Genomic DNA, 23,077 nt, shown 5'->3' with positions numbered 1-23,077 from the left:
TCTCTATTAATCCTGGACTGTTTGTAAGCCTGAACCTAATTTTAGCCGTACTGAAAAGTCAGGAGGTGAATGGCATTAAGACGCTAGAGGCGCAGGCTATAATTTGTGATCCTCGAGAGGCTTTTGGTGATTTGGTGTAAGCCTTCATTAGAGACGTGTCTGCAGTGATGATAAAGCTGAGCTGCTTTTCGTGAGATGATCTGTGCCAGGGACATTGCGAGAGGACAGACCACATGCCAGCATTATCAAAGTACTCTAAAAATAATTAGAGACATAAAGCGATATTCTGATTAAGGTCCTCATGCACAAATTGCTTCCTAGGACCTCATACAGTCAGAAAAGTCAGTAAAGATAAAGCTCAAGTAAATATGAGTTTTTCAGCTCTTAGGGTGGCAAGATATGATACTGGATCAACCGGGACCTATTTCATAAGCGGTAATTAAAAAGTGTGTTAAGATTAACCACGCCAGTCGAAGGTCTGGAACAAGAGCTCGGAGGAAGGAAGATAAGTTGGAGTGTTTTCCTGGCAAGCCTCAAGAGACTCCCAACTGCACTTGGAAACATTTAGGCTACGAGATCGCTGCTATCTCTTGTTGTATAATTTCTAGCCCGTTCCGTTTACATTCTTCCAGACATTTTGAGCACTTTGCTTTCGGAAATTGAGACACTGACTTTAGATTAGGACACAATAAATCCTGCTGGCTTGTTGTGGGGCACAAATAAACTGAAGTAAGTGTTGATCTAAAAACACAAATTTGGAAGTGGGGAGAGGCTGTCTTCCTGAGGAGGTTTCCGGAGAGCCTGTAAACATCACGCTGTCTGTCACTGCAGGACGAGTCACGGTCAAACTGAGGTGGTGTGGGGTGGCTATGCGTGTGCGCATGTGTGTTTGTGTGTTAGTGTGCATGTGTGTGGAGACAGGGAGTCGGTGGGGTCAGTGTTCTCTGCATGCAGGCCTGTTCTCCTGCCAAGTGTCCAGCTGCTGATAGGTGTCTGTTTACAGGGTGGCCCAGAGCTGCAGAGACCAACAGCGTGCACACACACACACACACACACACACACACACACACACACACACACACACACACACACACACACACACACACACAGCTCTGCCATACAACTGCCTGTTTGCCTTCAACACCAAGGCCCTATTCACATAAATGATTAACTTTATCAAACTTATAAACAAAGAAGCACAGGGCAGTGAAAGAGGTGGCAACATTACTAACAAGAAAATCCTATCAGGCAAAGAGGCACAAAACTACTCTAGTGCATGCCAGCGGATAGGAGAAATAACTCATTTTTCATTCAGAATAAATAATGAGAGAAAAATGTGTACCAGCAAATATTTTTTTTAGCAAAAAAAGAGATTAAAGCACCTGATGTAACGGTAACACTTTTAAAAAAATTTTTTATTTATTTATTTTTTTTAATTGAAATAACAACAAATGATGGTAAAGGAGGATACATCATAGACAAAGAAGGTGCTAACATTTACCACAAAATGTATTTCTGCAGATTTCAATGCCATTTTGAACAGAAAATGGTGGGATATAAAAGCATGTACAATAGCAGTACACAGTAGTGAATTTAATTGTACATGTACTTTGCACAAATTAAAATAAGTTTGAATCTAATCTAATCTAATCCGGCCAGTATTTATATTTCATATATGGATTCATTATAATTTTTAAGCTTTGTGAAACAACTGAAAAACAGAAATATATCTTTTAGAAAAAAATTTAATGGATTTCCTATTTTAGTACACCTAACCTGAAAAACCTAACATTGTTCATATTTAGATTTCAGAATGAAACATGATTGAATGTAAAGTGCACAGCCCTAACCCCTAAACAAACATGTCTTTCTCATCCTAATCCCTCCAAAGTAATTTTTTTCTGCCTTTTTAAGAATAGTATTCATGTTTAGGGTGACTGCTGCTTTAGGCAAAAAGCAGAAAGGTGTAATTTTCAGAGGGCTGCTCTCACCAACGCTGCTAAATACTTAACTGTAGATGTTCTCCTGTGAGACAATGAGAGTGTTGAAGAATGAAAAACGTTCGAGTTAGGTTCAGAAGGTTAGAAACAATGATGGGTCTTGGCACTGTTTATCCTAACTCAAGCTGACTGGAATAAGCACGGTGATGGTTGATTTCATTATCCAGCCTAAATCCTGCCGTTTTAATCAGTTCTGCGATTCTTGTGCTACACAGTGACAAGGTGATGGGAAAATCTACAAAGTATTAACTAAACGACTAACCAAAGTCGTTTGAAAAAAAAAAAAAGGAATACATCTGCTGCCAAAACACAGCACAAGACAGACAAACAAACAGCAAAAAAAGACGATAACACAATAAGTGGAACAGGACGATGGCTGCAAAACAAAACAAAAGGGCCGCCCTCCCACACACACACACACACACACACACACACACACACACACACACACACACACACACACACACACACACACACACTTCTCCACAGTTTAACACTGTGAGATTGTTTCATTGCGTGTGAAATGTGATGATTGGTTTCCTCTCTCCATTTCTCTCTGACCTTCCTCTTGCTTCAGGCACTTGCTCCATCTTCCTCCAGGTTTGTCTTAATTACAGCACAATTAGGCTCTACAAATGGCGTCAGTGCGCAGGCGACTTGTGTCTGAGCCGGGCTCTGTGTTTTCAATTTCCTGCAATAATGGGTCTGTAATGTCTGCCCCCGCTGGACGCCGCTGCGACCCCGACAGGCCCCGAGGTCGCAACCCCGAGCTGCGCTGGTGCTCCGAGAGCCCAGAGGGGCTGCAGGATCAGGTAGTCGAGCATACGGAGACTGGTGTGCATCACAAGACAAACACCACGGCACAGACACACGCAGTCACACGCACGGAGTGTGTGTGTGTGTATGGGGGGATGACTATAGAGCCCGGCAAAAAGAGAAAGAGTGAGAGCGAGATTTGTCTTTCTCACGACTCTCTGACAAAAACGCATACAGAGAAACAGGTCACACTGCATCACGAGACAAAGCGTCTCATTGTAGCACAACCGAGTGACTTAAGCATCATACCGTCTCACACACAAGGACTTATTAAGTCTTATTAGTTAACACTTGTGTGAATATGTTGGAACTTTTGCTTATTTTTTGTACATTTATGATTAGTGTTAGAACCCTGCAGTTTGAAGTTCATGTATCCTGAATGATACAAACAATCCACAAGGAGGCAAACTGACTGCTCTGAGCAGCACAAGCTACACTCTTGCTGACCACAATGCACACAGTAACACTGCTCCCCAACCCTGTGTTGTGTGTCTTACACAGCTTTTACACCCATTTCCCTATTGGCTTAATTAGAATCAGAGAGAAAATTGATAGCTATGGTTTGTTTGCTATTTGTTTGGATTCAGTTCTATGCAATAAAAAAATGATAATATTTATTGCATGGAGAAAAGTTTTGGAAATGAAAGCGTACTCATAAGTCTTTTATTTATTGGTCAAAAATATTATGACAGGAAACATTAACAACACTTTGGCAGTGTGTAGAAATTTGAGACGTAACGAGGAAGCGGTGCAAACGAAATAATTAAATAATAATATCAATATTTCGTTTAGATCTAGTCATTTTGTAATTTCTTGTTTTAAATATCCCGAACATGTGTTATATGTGTAGAACTCCAGCTCTCCTTTAGATTGTTTGTTGTTGTGTATATATATATATATATATATATATATATATATATATATATATATATATATATATATATATATATATATAAACTATGATACACAACGTCTTGTTGTTTACATTCTCAGTGCCAGACTTTGACTTGGAAGCGGTAGTGCGCTGAGGACTGAATATTTTATTGTTTTGATTGTTCTGTACCCGAGTGTGATTGCGGTGTCCTCATCTGCTTAAACAAACCAGACGTGGTGGGTTAATGCAATGAGTTTCAGTTCGATGAATGCTAAACATATGAGAGCTGTCTTGAATGTGTGCTGCGAGTTCGGATCTAGACTAATCTGTTGCTCAGAAATATTTACACAAAAACACTGGACATTACACACTACAGATGACAGAGGACAACATCTTCGAACGTCTAAATGACCTAAGGCAATAATCACGAGGAATTTCACCCACGGAACAGACTTTATTTCTCCCGAATGTTAGCAGGAAAATTTACCGAGTCAGGAAAAGAGATGATGACGAGGCATGTTTAAATGCCGTGAGTGACTTTTACCTCAGGTGATGAGACTTATGCAATGGATTTTGATAGTCAAAATGATAACTCATGTCTCCTTTTAAACGAAAGTTTTATAATTTTCCTGTGGTAATGTTTTCCATAAACAGATTGAAACATCAACATGAACAGGCTGGTTACAGAGAAATTGCTTTTTTTGGGTTGCCAGATGTTTAAATGTTGCAACTTCTTGATGATATCCATGCAAACATGCACAAAATGTTTTAAATATAGTTTTATCATTTGAATGTTTCCCCAGTCCACCATTTATATATGCCTTTCTTAAAATCTCATTTAGCAAAAAAAAAAAAAGAAAAGAAAAAAGAAAAAAAAAAAAAGGAGGTTTAAGAATGAGTTCGACACAGGAAGGTAGTTTTATGGCCCGCTTTATACTTTCCCAAATAATGAAGTGAACAGGGCAGCACCTGGGTGTATAAGAAATCACTAATGTTTTTTGGCCATGGTCTTCCAATACCATATACAGTTCCAAGTAATGGTGCATAATGGTGACTAATGCTGATCACACCCTCACTGGCTACACGGAGCGCAATACATCAGTGCTTTGCCTGGCTACAGTAAACCTTAGAAGCTCTTTTAAATAAATATCACGCTCTCTCTGTCTCATTCTCCAGGAAAAAAGAGGGTTGTCAGCTTGTGTAGACTCCGTGTCAACATCACTGTACGAGGTTACTTGCTTTTGGCACAGGTTCACTCACCCCCATTATACACTGAACTGTGAATCTGCTCCCAGGGCTTCCATGTGTGCATTTCTCTTCTTAAGGGCAAATCCAGGAACCGCTTTTTAGGTCCGGACGCACCCCAAAAAATGCACCAGCACATTCTAACCGTGTCAAATTGAGCCCGGGGTAACACAATACCCACAGCAGGACCCTACTGCTTCTACACTGAACCAAGTGTCACATCAGCACAAGAGTGGAGAGGCTCATCAATTTTTATTTAAGACCTGCTCTGTACGGCTATTTAATCCAACGCCTACTATTACTATAACTTGACCTCGGTTTGGCAATTTACTCGCAGCGCAGTCTGTGGAAATTTCCCAGTGGCTCAATTTAAATAAATTGGAACAAGAGTCCGGTCAAGTAAAAAAAACACAAGCAAGTTTAAAAAAAAAAAAAAAAAAAAAACTTGCTATATTTCACAATGACGGAGAAGAAGACTTTTAAAACAAACAACACAGAGTGTGCGCAAATATCAATAAACACAAATCTTCCGTCTCGGAAGCTTCCTGCTTTATTTGATTAAGCAGGGTGAAAAAACAGAGCAGTCATGCTCATTGCTTTTCTTCCTCTTCCCTTCCCCTGCAATCTTCTCTGCACCTAATGGGAATCGGAAGTTTAAGTGGAGCGGCCTGGCTAGCCCCGGACTAACCTCTCCATCTGGAAGGGAACTTGCCAGCCTTGGGGCTACTCCCAACCCTTCCCAGCTGTTGGGTTTGGGGGCTTTTGTTTTTGTGGGCTTGAGAAAGCATATTTTTATAAATGATTGCCATATCCTCCACCAGCTGCTGACCCTGCTCCCGTCCCTGAGCAGGGCATGTATCTCATTTCAGCCGGCCACGCTCAGGGCCTGACCCTCGCACTGCTAGCACGCTAGCAGGAGCACCAAATGAAAAGACGTGCTGGTGGGTGTAAATGCTAGCCTCTGTGCTTCTGCATGGTCTGATACACTAGCACTGGAGTGGAAAAAAAGAGAGAGAGAGTGAGAGAGAGAGAGAAAGAGAGAGAGAAAGAGAGAGAGAGAGAGGAAAAGCTGATTCCAAAAAAGTCGGAGTGAAATTAGTCTTAATGCTGCAGTCAGGGATTATCCTGGTTAACTATCATCTAATGATACTGCAAAAATAACGTCACACGTACGCCAGTGGAACATGGTGTTAAATTGTGGGGAGGCCGTCCAAACTGGTATTACAAGCAGGAATTCCAAACTAAACCATTGTACCTACTACAGGTCACGTAACGATGAGGCTCAACACATCTCTGGCTATGTTTTTAATCAAAGCCGCTGCGAGTGGAGGCGTGGAACCCTGCCAGCAAAGAGACAACTGCCCATGATGAGTAACTAGCGTTTCCATGGCTTCCTGAATAACACTACTCCCTATACCACAGCGTTGCCGCATTCTCAAATCTGTTCATATTTTGTTCTAAAACAGCTCAGCTTTGACAACACCTCTGGCTTCAAATTCAACGGCGTCTAAACAAATACATTCGTTTTAATATGTTATAATCTGAAACTAATAAGATTAGATAAGGTTAGAAATACGTCTTGTTATTTGAATAAATAATAACAAAGTTGAACAAATAATCATTGATACAGGAAAGGGTTGTGTACCGAGACAGGAAGTCAGTAGGTTTTTCAGTGAAGGTAAGGAAATGACCTTGATGAAAAACTAAGCGTGACATGTTTATGTCTTATAAAACTGTAGTCAGCAAAGTGCTGTGGTATACGAGGTACGAAACACTTCAGGGTTGTAAGAGCATCACACCACCCCGGCATGAATATTTATCTCTAAAAGAGCACACCACAAAGTGTTTTTATTCCTTTTTTAATCCCACTACAGTTCAGTTTAACACGGACACAAGTTATTTCCAAATCTGTGGTCCATCTGTAGCACTTCGCTCCTCTATAATTTAGTCCGTGGTCCGGAGCCAAGAGAGACAAAACCTAAGAGCCTCCGAGTAAAACGTTTAAAGACCCTGCTGGTACCTGGGCACCAGAAATAACTTATTGCCTACTTTTGTGCCACGGTCCAAAGTCTTGTCAAATCAAGAATCGTTAATTAAAAATGTTCATGTTTGCTGCTGCAAAATTAACGACATCACGACCAATTCATAATTCATCAGACCTGGTTACCTCAGGTGAGGGCCACCCAGGGCGAAGCCAAACATGCTTCACGTGACGTAGAACAACCATAAGCACACACACGCACAACGTGCACGCCACCTCTCGAGTTTCAGCGCCTGCCCTCTGCTCCCAACACCCCACTGCACTTTCACTGCTCTGTGGCTCTGTACACTAAAATGCTGGGTAATTGCATGGCAATACTTCATTATGGCAGCACTGTAATTTCAGGAACGGACACTTCAAAGGCGGTGCAAATTATTGCGAGTCCGCGTAACCCTTGCTTTGTTTTGACCGGTATTGTTTTTGGCTCGGCCGTGCGGTCCAAAATACACACAGCGAGCAATCAGTGCATATTTTCAATGGTATAATTGTTGGAGCTGATTACAAAGTGCGGTAGTGAGCAGAAGCGGGCTGATAATTGGCGTGTGCCATCATGTGAAGCCAAGAAGAATAAAAATTCTATATCATGAGGTTTATCTAAACAAATGGCAGCTTCTGGTCACTGGCTACCACTGGGATGTTTTACAGAGAGGGACATGTTGGACTGAGCTGATGTATAACAGTGGTGTACGAGAGTCCTGGAGGTGCTGTCAGCACTCTGAAATCACATGCTGCTCACTTCTGTTTGTGTGGCTCATGTTCTAGACAAAGAACAAAGTTCAGACTGTGGTGTTATTTACCCAGCTAGTCATTGCCAGGCTCTGAGGTGGAAAAAAAAACTTCTGATCCACTCAATAAAGATACTGTATAAGTAATGGTTTAGATGACTAACATGTATATATATTTTACACCTCTAATATGTAGGTCCATCGACAGATAAGGACAGATGCATTAGGTCAATTATGCATTAAAATGGTGGTCACTTCCTCGACCTGAGCCCTAATCCTGTCGATGATTATGAAGTTTAAATGGAGCAGGGCTCAGTGCATGAATAATGCACCAGTGTTTCCCCTGTTATTGCGCATGTGACATACATGTACAGCTACTACAAATCATACAGTGCAGGCGAACAAACTTTTTCCCTCCGAAAAAGATTTTCTACAATTTTTTATTAGGCTATTTGAGATTGACATTGCATACAACATTCACAATGAACAGTGAATACAGACTCTGTTACAGGCACCAGTAGTAGAGATATTCATTAAAGCTTAATTAGATACAAATATTTACAATCTAAAACACACACTGACAGATAAATGGAAGTGCTGAATACTTTAACAGACAAGTGAATACTCTGATTTAGGGGGGAATAATCCCAGCCTGGCTGAACATGATTGCTTTTCAGACACGGTTCATTTCTGGGAAAAGAGCTCGAGGATTTCGGATCATTGGTGAACGATTTAACTGTATAATCCATCTGCCACTAGCATTTCTAACCTTATGAATCAGGAGTGCAGACGTCTTCCACTGTGCTCTAGCATGGCCCTGAGCTGGCTGCGTTCCTCCTCTCCTCTTTTCCTCTCCCTTTCTTACATACAATAAATGACAAATAAATATGGGAAATGAAAAGAGGATGGAGAAGACAGTGATGTAGGATATATTCATGCTTGGAAAAAAAAAAGAAAGAAAAAAAAAAGAAAAACAGCAGGAAGGCCTTCCTTTAGGATATACCTGTAGAGAACAATAACAAAAATAGAAAAAAAAAAACAGGTGTGTGTTTAATGGTGAGGTGACCATCCTTTTTCAAGCATGCACATGTACTGCACCATTCAGTCAGAGACAGTGTCGGGGACGCAGGTGCGAGTAGACAGAGACAAACACTACAGGGACGGAGACAAGGTGCTGCAGTGATCACACTCTTAATGTGTGGAAACGTTTTTCACAGGTAAATAAATGTAAATAAATAAAACCCTGACAATAATTCAAATAATCTATTTACACTAACATGCCCACTATACACAGTATGCACAAAGATCATTCACAAGATGTATATATACCTCAGATTAACAACACATGACATATTATAGTGTCATTATTTATTTTACAAAAAATAAAGCCAAAATATGTATACTAAAAAACTAAGTACACCTTTGACAGCTTCCATAGGATTTAAGAGGCTATGTATCAGCCAGGTAATGCTAATTAAATGGACTTGATTAAATGACCATCAGCAAGTGTAACCACTTCTATTAAAGCTAAAGTTTTAGCAGTTGGCTAATCTGGAGCATTCAGGTGTGGTTTAACACAAGGAGGAAAGACAGCAATGATTTTACAGAAGCAAATGTTGCCGTCTATTAATTTGCGAAAGATTATAAGGCCATTTTTATACAATTAAAGCTCATCATTTTAGAGTGAGGAAAACTATTTAGAAGTGGAAAACAAAACGGTTGCCAATCTTCACAGGAATGGACATCTCAGCAAAATTAACCCAAGATCAGACCACGCATAGAGAAATTGCAAAAAAACCTCCAAAAATATTCATCTAAGACTCCACAGGCCAGCTGACAAGTACAGTGGTGAAGGGGTGATGATTTTGCAGCCACAGGACCTGGGCTATTTGCAGTCATTCAGTGGTCATGCACTCTTCTGTACACCAAATTCTAGAGTCATATGTGAGGAGTCAAATGCTGACATCTGTCCGACAGCTAAAGCTTGACCTAAATTGGGTCATGCAACAGGACGATGATCCCAAGCACACCAGCTAATCTACAACAGAATGGCTGAAAAAGAACAGATTCAAGGTGTTGCAATGGTCTAGTGAAAGTCCAGACCTCAACCCAACTCAAATACTGTGGCGGGACCTTATGAGGGTGCGCATAAACACCCACAAACCTCAATGAGCTGAATCAAGATTGTAAAGAAGAGTCAGCCAAAATTCCTCTATAATGATGTTAGAGACAAAAAAAAAAATACAGAAAACGATCACTTCAGTTTTAACTCATAAGGTGCATGATTCCTGCATTTCGGTTTGAGTTTATATTTTTAATGATAAATGGCATGGTGGAATATATTATATGCAGTTACACCTGAAGTTGTAGTTACCAAATGTTTGAGCTGGTAAGGACCAACTTATTTTTATGTCCTAATATGTAAAACCATAGAATTCAAAGTGGTGTATTTACCTTTTCATAACAATGTATTACATACGGTAGATTCTTTTGGCTTCTCCCATTAGGGGGCGCTACAGCGGATCATCTGCATGTTTGATTTGGCACGTTTTTACGCTGGATGCCCTTCCTAACACAACCTTCCCCATTTATCCGGGCTTGGAACCGGCACTAAGAGTGGCTGGGGTTGGTTCCAGTAGATGCTCTATATAATTAAATAAATAGACTCAATAAACATAAAAAATAAAAGTGAGCCCGTTTTTTCCATATATGGAAGGCGTCTCCAGTGACAGAGCTTTGCATTTGCATAGCTTATAACATTTTCTAAGAAGAGCCTTCTTACTTAACATATTATATGCTTTACACCTGACAACGCACTAATTCAAACAGATAAGGGTTGTTTTCTTGCTGGTTTAAGTGTCTTGGTATATAATATACACACTTCACTCAGCTCACATGCATCAATGCAGTAATATACTCTATACAGTAGAGTGTGTGGTGTAACCCAAAAACTGTCATACACCAAAGGCTTGACTATTACCACATCACTTCTCTTTTCTTCTTCTCAGCGCATTGTGTGGGCCATGCCATGGCGCCTGAGGTGGGAGCCATTACCACATGACTGAAAGAGCAGACGAGAAGAGGAGGAGAGAAGGCGAGTGACACTTACGGAGAAGCAGCAATGTGGACAGACCACTAAGCGCGAGGAGCTAATGAGAAGACGGAAGAGCTTTAGCCCTGGGCTATAAATATCCCGAGTGCAGGGTTCAGCTGCAGTGGCACGGGGCAGGAAAAGAAGGAGACGAGCTAAGCCCTGGCCAGGAAACTCTGACTACTGCTTACATCCAGAATGTGTGAAGTGTCTGGCTAAAGCTGAACACTGATCAATACCGCTGTCGGTTTCTTTAGTGCTGGACTGAGAAGAGAAGAGAGTAAACAAGCACAGGATTAAAGTTTATCACATGCTGCCAACACCAATGGCAGACAATGGCTTGTGTACTGAAACTTGGGTTAGTCAATGATATCAAAGTCGGTCGATAAAATCAGTAAAATCTACGGCCAATCTGCTCCTTAAACGTGCGTGGAGAATTTAATGATGGGGAAACACGAGCGCTAACACCGTGGTCATGTTTTAGTTGCAAAGGTTGTCAATGTCGATGAAAGTACCTCACAAAGCTAATGAAACAGCTGGATCTGTGTGTGTGTGTGTACTGACAGCGTCGGCATAAATTATGACAAATAATAGCTAGCTCCGTATCTAAGCAATGTTAGCAGAAAATCTAGTTTCCACATAAATCACACACAAATCAGGATACTGCTGAGATATGATTATTTTAGTCTGTAAACTAATCACTCCCTTTGGTGGTCAAGTCAATTTCTTTCTTTTATTAATTTTTTTGTACTATTTGAGGGATTGCTTAATGGATTTGGCAACCTTAACATTTTAAGTTTGTGTACAATGTTTTAGGATTTGATCTAAGGCAAAGTACTTGTATTGAACAAATGCTGCTACTATTGCTGTTATTATTATTATTATTAACAACAATACTTTTCTATATTAGATCTTTTGTAGTGCATCAGGTCAAACTGAACCATTGAACACTTCCTGGTAAATGACAGAAGAGGAAACCCTGAGACAAATCTCTAAGCATGCCTGGCCATTACAGACCTCCCACAGTCCTCATAAACAGAAAAGCAATTGACAAGTGTAACCACATGACCCGCCTGTCCCTGCTCAGAGTTTAAGGAGGTGTCAAATAGGGAAAAATCCCCTCCGTCCGATGCCTGACAACAAAGCCCAAACACACGCACCAAAAATAAGAAAAAGAGCAGAAAAACAGGGGTTAATTGTGGGGTACAAAAAAGGGTCAGTGCAATCCAGTGAGTCACGAAAGCGCCAGGACAAGAGACAGTCTCGCAGATGTCTGAGTGCAACAGTAACAGCTGTTTATGTCTCTGTTTTACGCTCATTTGCTAAAAGAGATTTAAGAGGTGGAACCCTCATTTGCATAACGAGGAGGAACTCTCGGACACATGGGTCTCTTACACACACACACACACACACACACACACACACACACACACACACACACACACACACACACACACACACACACACACACACACTACATTGTCTAAAATCTGTCCAGCTTAATAGAGCTGTTTCCATTTTCCTCAGTCTTAATCAAATTTTCCCAACTTAACATAATCATAACCAGAAGCAAATGTTGCAATAGATCACAACTGATACATAATAAAAGTAAAAAAAATAAATAATAAATACAAATAAAATACTATATACTCGTGTTTATGCCAACAAATTTTGATCTCATATAGTTACGAATGTCATCATGTTTCTACAAGCGTGGAAATAATACAAGAGAATAACTGGAAAACATTCAAACCTTCATGGTTTTTTTTTTTTTTTTTTTTTTTACTGGTAATCATCAGGAATAAAGCTAAATTTTACACTAGGGTCAAGAACAGAGCAAATGAATGATTAAGCAGCCCTGCATTTCCGATGAGTTGGCAGACAGACAAAGCATCATAACTGTCATAGTTAAAGAGGTCAGTGGCGCCGTGAACGGTGTCTGTGGGTGTGAGCTAATCCTGTTGAAGAGGAAAGGGGAAGGGGGGCAAATTGCGTGGGTGATGTGTTAAATGCACCGAACAGACATAGCCTCCCTGTATCCGGTGTTTTGGCTCGGCCACTAATTCATTCTGCTGCGTGTTGGCGCGCAACATTCGCTCTGCTCAGCTAGCATTACTCCCTTAAAAAAAAATAAAAAAATTCCTTGCACACGCAATCACATATTCATAACTGCCACGGAGCCGTACCCGCTGTGTTCAATTTCATGCCTGGAAAGGGTAATGCGAGCAGTCGAGCATGAGCGTCAGCACCAGTCCTACTTTCATGTTTGACAGAAAAGGAAAATCGGGTTTGTTGCTGCACTCAAGGCATGGATAAAAAAAAAAAAAAGAAAAAAAAGAAGAGCAAAAAAAGATGATTTCTGTCGATCCGATGCCGATGCTCTCTCGTATTTATCCCCTCCTTCCCCGCAGTCCTCCTTCTTAAGCTCTGGTTCATGGCCTGTGGCTCCCAAGCCTTTGATACAGCAGAGGCAGAAATCCAGGCGGAGAGTCTTTATTGAAAACATGGCCGGTTGCTTTGGGAGGACTGGCGCTGCTCTACTCTCCGCAGATCCAGCAGCAAAGGTGCGGGTGAGCTTGCTGATTACAGAGACGAGCCCCAGACTCCTGCTTTAATGAGCTGCAAGCCCATGAGTCATGGTGCACTCTGCCAGAATGTAAAACTAGACGAGAGGCCAGTAACATCCTCGCTCCCCTCTCCTCTCCACCTTGTTTAGAGGGCACCTAGAATTTGCTCGGCTTCTCGTCGAATCACCAGGCCAGCCTTGCTGTGGGATGCTCGAGCCTAGCTAGCCCCCTTGATGGGAACGGCCTGTAGAGAGCAGATCACTTATGCGATTTTACTGTAGGACAGGACCGCTACAAACATGCGTAATGTTAGCCATCCTTTGCTGTCAGCAAGGATCAAACGTCGCCTTCTGACTTCGGAGGCTGGTGATTAGAAAGAAAAGTGGCTTCTCTGCTTCACAGGCTTGTAATGTTACTCTTTAGCTGCTGTGTTAATGTGTACAGCACTGCAGGACACTGAGCAAAGTTGAGCACAAGGACATAACTAACCTGCTGAGTTCAGGGGAAGAAGAAAAAAAAAACCTAAACGTAGTTATGTACAATCATTTTAAAGGTAGATTCTGTTCTCAGAACTGCGTCTTAGATTTAGTGTTTTGCTTCTTTAACTGATGTGTGTGCTGAGTAATGACTTGGTCTGATCATCGTGTAATCACCGGAAAAACACAACACAAAGGTGCGCTGCAGCGGCTTTATGTAGAAATAATAAAAAGTCCAAAGCCTGTGGCTTAATGTATGACACATCTGCCACTACATTTCAGACTGAGAGTAAAAAAAAAAAATAACCCACAGTATTAACTCGGAACAGCAGCATTTCCCCTGTAATGTGTGTTGCTTCACTGCGTCTGATTCGAGTCCTGGGTATTAACAGGGACTGGCGTCTTCAGCGGCAGGCTATGTGGAAGCTGTTAGTTAAATCAAGTTAAGCCATTTCCGTGCTTTAAAGCCACTTCCCAATCACCATGTGCCTGCAGGAAGGTTGAAGATTTGATGTACGCTCATGTTTGCACCAAATCTGGTTTAGCGACATGGCTCCACCCCACCTAGAATTCAATAAGGCCGAAAATAGAAATACACTTATCCTTTGAGTTTTGCGATGTTTTTTTTTTTTTTTTTTTTTTTTAATCCGTCCTGATTTGAAGCTGATGCACATTTTTTTTGGTGTAAAACGGCATGTTATATGAAACCGTGCCTCCTTGTGGTGGGAGAAAAAAATCTTTCAGATGAAAACAAACTTGACTGCACAAAAATATGGAATTATGAATATGGAAACCCTTTTGTTTCGGATCCTCTCTCTGCTCCAGTGGATCGACACATAACAGGAGCTCTGCATGGACGATGTGTAAATGGATTGGCGTAAATATTACATTAACTTCCCACACTAAACACATTTGCACAAGCAGAGCATATTATGCTCAACACAAACAGGGCAACCCCCCCCCCCCCCCTCCCTCCTCTCCCTCACCAACACACACAAACACACACTCGCACGCACACACGACTCAGCCTGGCCATGTGGGGCATGACAAGATCTTTACACTTGAGCCCGCCTGGCTCCTCAGGCGATGACCAGATGCCCTGTACTTACCCAACTGCTCCGTGCTGCTCTAACCTCACATGACAGTCTCTCTGTGTGTGTGTGTGTGTGTGTGTCTAAGTGTGTGTGTGTGTGTGTGTGTGTGTTTGAGGCCTGAAACAGATGGGAGAAAAGGTGGAGCATGTCATGTGTAAAGCAGGCGTGTCTATATGTGAATACATATATGTATATTGCATACATATCTTCTGAACATGCTTTCATGTCCAAGGACTCGTATCATTATGGTTCGTCAACTTTTCAACTCAAACTATTTTCACAACTCAGTGTGTGATACTGAACAATTTCCCCCATCCATCTAAGTTTCTCCTTGTAGTAGTTAGTTGTGTGAAATCATATATCAAATACGGAAAATTTTCCACATACATACATTTTCTATGAAAGCCACATAATTACATTATCAGAGTTCAGGATCCACAAGGAATTACCCGTTCAAACTGTAACATGTAAACAATTCAGACAGTTTCTATCGATCTTTCGATGAATCTTACTATAATGCAGTAAAAGCAGTGTTTGGAACACATTTCACCAATAACAAGCATCCTAACTTCATACAATACATTCTATTTAAGTTTTTTTTTATTTATTGTTTTATCTTTTTTTTTTTTTAAGTTCCATTTTATTTTGCCAAGAAAGTATTAGATATATTTATTGAGCATGAAAAATCATGTGCCTGTCAATAATCTATACTCACAAAGTTGAAAATATTTCAGTTGTTAAAAAAAGAAAAAAAATCTGAGCAGTTCTTAATGGGTTTGTAACAATGAACTATGCATTATGTAGGGGTTATAAAAACTAATACCATCACGAACACTGTATATAATGCCTTGTTAAAAATCTATCAATTCATATTAATCTTTAATAACTTTAAAATAATAATTATATACTTTTTTTATCTGATCTGATATATATATATATTTTATTTTTTTAGATCAGATACAAAAATAAAGAGTAATAGAATTAATGTTGATGTCAGATTTAATCCTGTGTAGCTAAAATGCTTCACCTGGTTAATTTATAATCAAGAGCAAAGGTTGATGTTTAGCTTGTGGTGTCGGGAGATGTGCCACAAATGATCTGAAAATCTTATGGGAAAAAATTCTAATAAAATCCAAAGTAATTTTCTTTATAGGGTGTGTGTTCATTTTATAAAATCAAAACATTGGAATGGAAACATATTACTTAGCACAAAAAATATAATGATAGTCGCAGGGCTTTTTTTTTAATAGAGCACTATTAGAACAATATGACTTTATAATATTATTTCACAATACAATTTTTAGACATATTCTGGGTGTTGAGTATTTTTAAAACACTCCCCATCTCCCATTGTAACCTATAGTAAAAATTATTTAAATGCTATAGATCAAGAGCAAGTGAATGTGCAAGTGTGGTGTTTTCACATTTGAATATTGATGAGTCTATTGCGTGAGGTGTGCGCTATGAGGCACAGCTGTCTGGTGGCAAAGCGTGATGACCAACAGTAAATACTAGGAATGACCTAGTACTTAGGAAGTGTGTGACGAGCGGCCAAAACACACAAAGCATGCAGAACATTACACAAGGCACTGTGTAACCGCTGGCTGCATCTGAAACTCTTTCCTGTTCAGACTTCACTGACCGAAATACATGCACACACACGCACACGCACACGAGCTCATGAGCACACACAAATTATAAGTGGAGAGTAAGGATACAGGAGCCATTTTAGTCGGTCAAAAGAAGAATGGAAAAAGAACTTCAATAACTGTGTATCCTTCACTTGGTGTGTGTGTGTGTGTGTGTGTGTGTGTGTGTGTGTGTGTGTGTGTGTGTGTGTGTGTGTGTGTGTGCGCGCGCCTGAGAGTGTGTTGCTTACCAGGCCAAGGCTCTCAGGATAATTTAATGAACTGAGAACGACCTTGATCGGCGATTCAAAGCTGGGAGCACGGGCCACTCCCCCGCTCCCACCCTCTGCCCTCACATTCATCAAGTGTGTGTTTTGATCTCTCAGGCACATCACATGTGTTCCCCCCAACAAGCGCCAGCCGCACCGCACCGCACTCCTATTGGCTTAGCTCGCTCAGCAAATTACCCCCTTCCCCCCCCCCAACACACACACACACACACACACACACACACACACACACACACACACACACACACACACACACACTAACAATAACGCAGTGCCCTCGCGCCGCCCTGGGCACATCCTACACTGAATCGTTAACTTTTGATTAAGCCTGGCTGCTCTGCACAACTAATTAAGAGGGGTCAGGCAGCTGCTTTAATACTCACACAGAGTCATTACTCCTCTTTCCTGGTAACGGTTACTAACCACTGTCACACGGGTGACGAACAAGCCGTTTTAATACAGTTGAAGAAAACACCGGCAGTCCCAACAGGCCCTGGTTCAATCATCGGCAAAAAAAAAAAAAAAACTACAATAAAAAATAATAAAATAAAAAAACGCAAATGCCCTCTCTGGCCCTTTCCTAGTGAAATCATCACATTATAATTTTACCGCTTACTCAAACCAGATGCGTAAAAATGTCGAGATTAGTAGAATTTCGGCTTTCCCTAACTGGCAGAAAACAAAGCTACTTGAGTCACCCGATCAGCCCCGCCCCATGTGCTACAACGCCACTCTAATGACCGAGGTAATGCTGCGGATGCTCTGGTTTTGTTTGCAGGAACTCATAAAGCTCATCACTGTGGATCGGACTTACAGCGAGCTGTTGAACAAAATCAGGCCATGCAAGTACAATTACAGCACAATGTTTCTGTGAAGCAATGGCACAAGGACATTTAGTTTTTACGAGACGAGCCCTTCCTCTGAACCTGTCCTGTCAAGAAATTAGAGAGCGCAAGGAAAAGAGATGACTTTTCCTCTCTTCATGTGGTCTCCCGGCTTCAAGCGGTCGTAATGAGCTAATTGTGGCTTTCGACGACGACTTGCAACTTTTTTCCCCTTGAAACCGTGTGTGTTTTTCTTCGAAGTCCATAAAGCTTTTCGTCCTCTTGTCAAAAAGGGGGAAAAAAAAAAAATCAGCCAAATCCATTTATGTCCGTGTGACTGCAAGGTATTAATTATGCTGAATAAAGAGACAGAACTTGGTCACTTCTCTCCAATTTAAATATAGCCAATTTGATCACATCCTGCTGAGGGCTGAGAGGAGACTGAGGGAAGAAAACCGTAAGAGAAATGAAGGAGTGAAGATAATCAGTGGAAGGAGCCTTGAAACACAGAGCACTAAGACTTTTACCTTTAACAAACTAAGTGTAATATCACATACTAATAAAACATGTAAGACTGATTCTGTGATCGTAGTGCCGTTTAGCCTTTATATTTTAATCATTTTCAAAACTGAAAATAAGTAAAAAAAAAACATGTATTTTACCATCAAAAATGTCTTAACCCATCTAACACAGCAAACGCACTCTCTTATTTACTGCAACAGCGTTGCACCTGAATAATAAACAAATATGTCAAATTTTGCTAAATCGCAACTAAATTGAGGACATGAGGCCATTAACATCATTATAATGATATGATTAATAAATGACTATTTTACTTAAATAAACTTAAATAAACTCCATTAAAATGAAACTTTTATTTCATATTTTGGATAAGTGTTTCTATCAATATAATTTTTTAGTTTTCCACACGTTTTTCTTACTATGACTTTAAAAAAAATCTGGAAGATGTAACTTTCGGTGGAACTGGTGAAACTATTATTTGATATAGGTGAGTGTGTTCTGCATTAATTGAATGCTGGTCTAAAACGTCCACTGGTCCATAATCTCTAATGTATTACACACGTTTTTCTGTACATAAATTGTTGTAATAAACTGCTGAAATTTGTAAAAATATTTATCTGAAAAATGCACAGAGGTTGTTGTCAGAGACAAGTCTTATGTTTGAGAAGGGTTTTGACATAACGTCATAAAGACAAATTACATCTCATCCATGGACTCACTATTCTGATCATGTTGTATAACAGTGCAATAGTATTATTTCTGTATCGTTGCTGAAGCTGGGATGTGAACCTGAAGCCTCTCGTCCTCTCGCTGTCTGTCCGTACTGTTTCTCACACACTACACTAATCCACATATGTAAATATGATTCCTCTTGTTTTAGGGTCACCTCTCTGAACCGACTCGGCCGCCCAGCGGGATGGACGAGGCACTCACTAACTCTCTCACACTCACTGTTTGTCAGAATGCAGGAGAGCCTCGAGTCACGCACGGAACGATTTACGGGCGGAAAATTGCAACACTTGAATGGGGATGGTGAAAAGACGAGACAGAGGCCAAGATAAAGATGAGAGAGGCGTGAGAGGAAAGAAGACAGGGGGAACGTGGGCTCATGGGTTTGCGCTTTTACTGCGAACACTGCAGTAAACTCAAGAGCCTGACCAGTAAATAGCAGCGCTGCATTCCACCTCAGAACAGACACAACTCATGCAGACGTCACATGGACCCCTGGAAAGCAACACGCTGTACTGGGAAGATGGAAAAAAAAAAAAAGGAGCGTTAACACGGATAAATCCATAAAATGCGAACAGCAATCCGAAAAAAGAATGAACAAGACGTGGATTTGATATTGTTGAAAGGAAGACAGAGAACTTTTCTAACACCAGCAATCTTAAACAGCTGACTGGACCTTATCAGAATGCAGCACGTAACCATCACAATTCTTTTTTATCCGTGACACAATCTTTCGACACAAACTCTATCGCCCGCTCCAGTTCAACTCCATCATCAAAACGGCTCCGGAAAAATCTAATGCAGAAAAGAAAAATAAAGGCGGGATGCAGAGGAAACAGGGAAGTGAGAGGAGAAGAGGAAGAGGAGGAGGAGGAGAACGGAGAGCAGGGGAAGTGGCACTGAAGGACAATGGGAGGGAGGGCAGCTAACAGGAATAGAGGAGTGAAAGAGAAGCCGGGCTCGGGGAGCATCGAGGGAGTTGTTTAAGGAGAAACAGTGTCCGTTTGTGGCCGCTGATAATACTTTCCATTCAACAGGGCTCGCAGCGCACTGATTCCTCTGATTGCAGCCTGGCGCCCTGCTGGCGAGCCTCAGCGCTGAAATTAAATCCACTCTATTCAGTTATAAATTATAATGCTCTATAAACAACACCCCCACTGGGAAAAAGAGGGGAGGGGGCAAGGAGAGAGAAAGAAAGGGAGAGAGATATAGATAAATAGAGGAGGAGAAGAAGAAGAGGCAGCAGATAAAAAAGGGTAGGCATTAGAATAGGAAGTGTTCGGTATCCTGAATGAGGAAATCAAGTTAAAAAAAAAAATGGAATGCAAGCACAGCAAAATTGCTGAGTAGATTTTAAATATTATATAAATATATACAATTAATTTGATTAACACACTAATTAATGACTTTTTATTCATTGTCAAGAATTGACACTATTGCAACACTAATAAACCAGAATATAGAAGTATGGTTCAATCCTACACTCCAAAAACTATCCATATTAATCAAATAAAAAAAAAAACAGGTCAGGTGAGGTTAGTACTTCTGATATCACAGATCTTACTGTGAGGAAGAGAGAGCAGTGAGAGCAAGAGATACTCAGAGTGTGTGTGTGTGTGTGTGTGTGTGTGTGTGTGCGTGTGTGTGTGAAAGAGAGAGAGAGAGAGAGAGAGAGAGAGAGAGAGAGAGAGAGAGAGAGAGAGAATATGTTTGTTTCATTGGTAGCTCTGTTTGAGGATCAGAGTGGCTCATGCGCCACTCTGCCGCCACCTTTGTCTCCAGTCCAATGTCTGGAACCCTCAGCACCCGAGCAGTGAACTACAGGTCACTGTGAAACACTTACTCACACGTACACACACAAACACAAGCACACACATACACACAAAGTGAAAAAAAAAAAAATTACAAAGGTCCAACCAAGTCGTGTCTTTTTCGAATTTGCCTGAACTGGTTCTTCGCCAGTGTTTTGACATTTCGGTGTGTTGTGACGACTGAAACAAATTGAAAGGAGAGAATTATAATATGATTATAACGATAACGTTTCTGACCTCTAATTACGACCTTCACACTCCCCACCACACTCAAGAGCACACTCGTGTAACCCAGCTTCAACCTTTAAATGTTTATACAAGATTCTGTCGTTTGTGACCACACATCAGTGTCTACGAGCCGGAGCTGGCTGTGCTGCAGAGCTTCCAGTTACACTGAGTAATACAATGTTCTTACAAGATCATTTGTCTAAGACACAACATACAGTGGGTGGTATACTTATATAAAATTAGAGACTGGCACCAGTTAGTCAAGCAGTAGAATTCTTTTTTTTTTTTTTTTTTAAATACAGCTTATACTGCAGTGGAGCAAAACAGCCAAGACTGTTAAAATGTGTTTGCTGAAAATGTTAAGTTGTTGAACATTTGATTCGCGGATTACTTTAGTCCCTTTTTTCAGGCAGGACACTATGAACACGCTCCTATTGTATGACGGCAGTTCTTTAAATCAGTGCCCATAAAAAAGAATATGTGCATTTAAACCAGCCACAGCTGTTCAGCAGCACAATGCAACTTTGATGAACTGGGTTTATAATATATTCATAATATTAATAAGGTTATTGTTGAATGTTTATAGTTATTTCATTATAGTTCGTAGTTTGTTTGACTGTTTACTTGAATTTAATGGGTTTAATCCAAACCTCAATAAATCTTTTAGCAACTGCTGCATTTACAAACACTTTGTTTAAGATGATTAAACTATATGGACAAAAGTTTATGGACACCTGGACATAAGATTTGTATGTGCTTTATGAACATCCCATTCCACATTTAATCCCCATCTACGGTTATAATAACCTGCACCCTTCTAGACAGAATAAATTCTAGATTCACTAGATTTGGAGTGTGTTTGTGTCTAGATTTGCGCTTATTTAACCACAAGAGCTTCAGTAAAGTCAAATACTGCTGAAGGACGAGTTGTTCAAATTCATCCAAATTCATTCCAAAGGTATTCCTTAAGGTTGAGGTAAAAGCTCTATAGCAGGCCACTCACGATCTTTCTCTCCAGCCCATGTAAAGTATATGATCAGTAACTATATGAGCTGGCTTTGTGCACACGGGCATTGTCCTGCTAGAACAGGTTTGGAAAAAAAAAATGTACTGCTACCACATCCAAAGACAGTTTGGAACCAGTTTGGGGACGAACCACACATTGAGAGTTAGGTGTCCCAGTATTTTTGTCCATATAGTGTATTTATGCAGCACATTCAGGACAATGCTGATATGGATTTATTGCTGCCCACAAAACACCATTAGAGGCAAAGTTCAAAGAGCAAACAAACAAAGAAAATGACACCCAAAGACTGGAACGCACTAAATCTTCAGCGACTGCAATGTGCTGCCGACCTCAGACACATCGACACTTCGCCCTGTTACATAGCGACGTTTCTTCTGTACTTCTTGAATAGCTAGTCTATTGATTTGAACTAGGAGCCCTTGTACATTTTCAAAACTATTTTTACGAATACCACGTTTCCAGTTTCAATGCTCCTGCAAACAATTTAAAGGAAAAACCTGTTTGTATCCAGCTTGATAAATGAGGCTTATTGCCAACTTGGACTTGTGTTCAGTCAGTGGAAAGTTTATGAATAGAAAGCTCTGTGGTAATAATAAACAGAAACAAAAAATTGTTATTGTACATATTTAAATAATGTCCATGAAGTAAATGTGAACCGAGAGAGTTTGTGGGATTTATTTTTCAATTAAAGCCTCAAGATGTTTGAGAAGTTTGTGTTTGACGGCTGGTCTATGCTTTTGGCCAGGGGTGTGGCGTGGATGATGATGGTATTCTCACAACTGTTTTGCACATTGTAGTGGTTATTTTGGGGCGGTGTTTGTCACTGTTAAATCTCGCAAGCTGCTTTTTTTTTGACAAATATTTAATATTAAGATGAATTTCATCATAAGAATGTTTCAGGCATTTGCATTGAAATAAGTATACTTATACATCTGTATAATTCTATCTATAGGGCACCACTGGAAAGACAGTGTGTGTGTGTGTGTGTGTTGCAAAGGTGCTCTCAGGTTGGAGACAGTACAACAAAAGAAGAGTTCTAACCTTATAAGCAGCATTCCTAATCAACATGGACACAGTTGGCTTAACATG

The 23,077-nt window shown here is 40.5% G+C and overlaps 1 protein-coding gene across 4 annotated transcripts in view; it reads right to left on the bottom strand.

The window, feature by feature from the left end:
- The window catches only part of bcas3 (BCAS3 microtubule associated cell migration factor), a 214,935-nt gene that overhangs the window by 73,607 nt on the left and 118,251 nt on the right, over positions 1–23,077 (bottom strand). For 2 of the 4 annotated variants that reach the window (XM_083548590.1, XM_083548591.1), the window contains one exon: positions 8,128–8,704. The exons of the other annotated variants lie outside the window; for them this stretch is intronic. In XM_083548590.1, the coding sequence (XP_083404716.1) occupies positions 8,694–8,704 (11 nt within the window). In that variant the 3' untranslated portion in view covers positions 8,128–8,693. Of the gene's footprint in view, positions 1–8,127; positions 8,705–23,077 lie in introns of those variants that run through there. 4 annotated transcript variants of the gene reach the window in all.

The sequence above is a fragment of the Silurus aristotelis genome (assembly GCF_946808225.1).
Source record: "Silurus aristotelis genome assembly, chromosome: 8".
In the NCBI taxonomy this organism is placed as follows: domain Eukaryota; kingdom Metazoa; phylum Chordata; class Actinopteri; order Siluriformes; family Siluridae; genus Silurus; species Silurus aristotelis.
The sequence above is the reverse complement of the archived record's forward strand: the minus strand, read 5'-3'. Positions and strand labels throughout refer to the sequence as shown.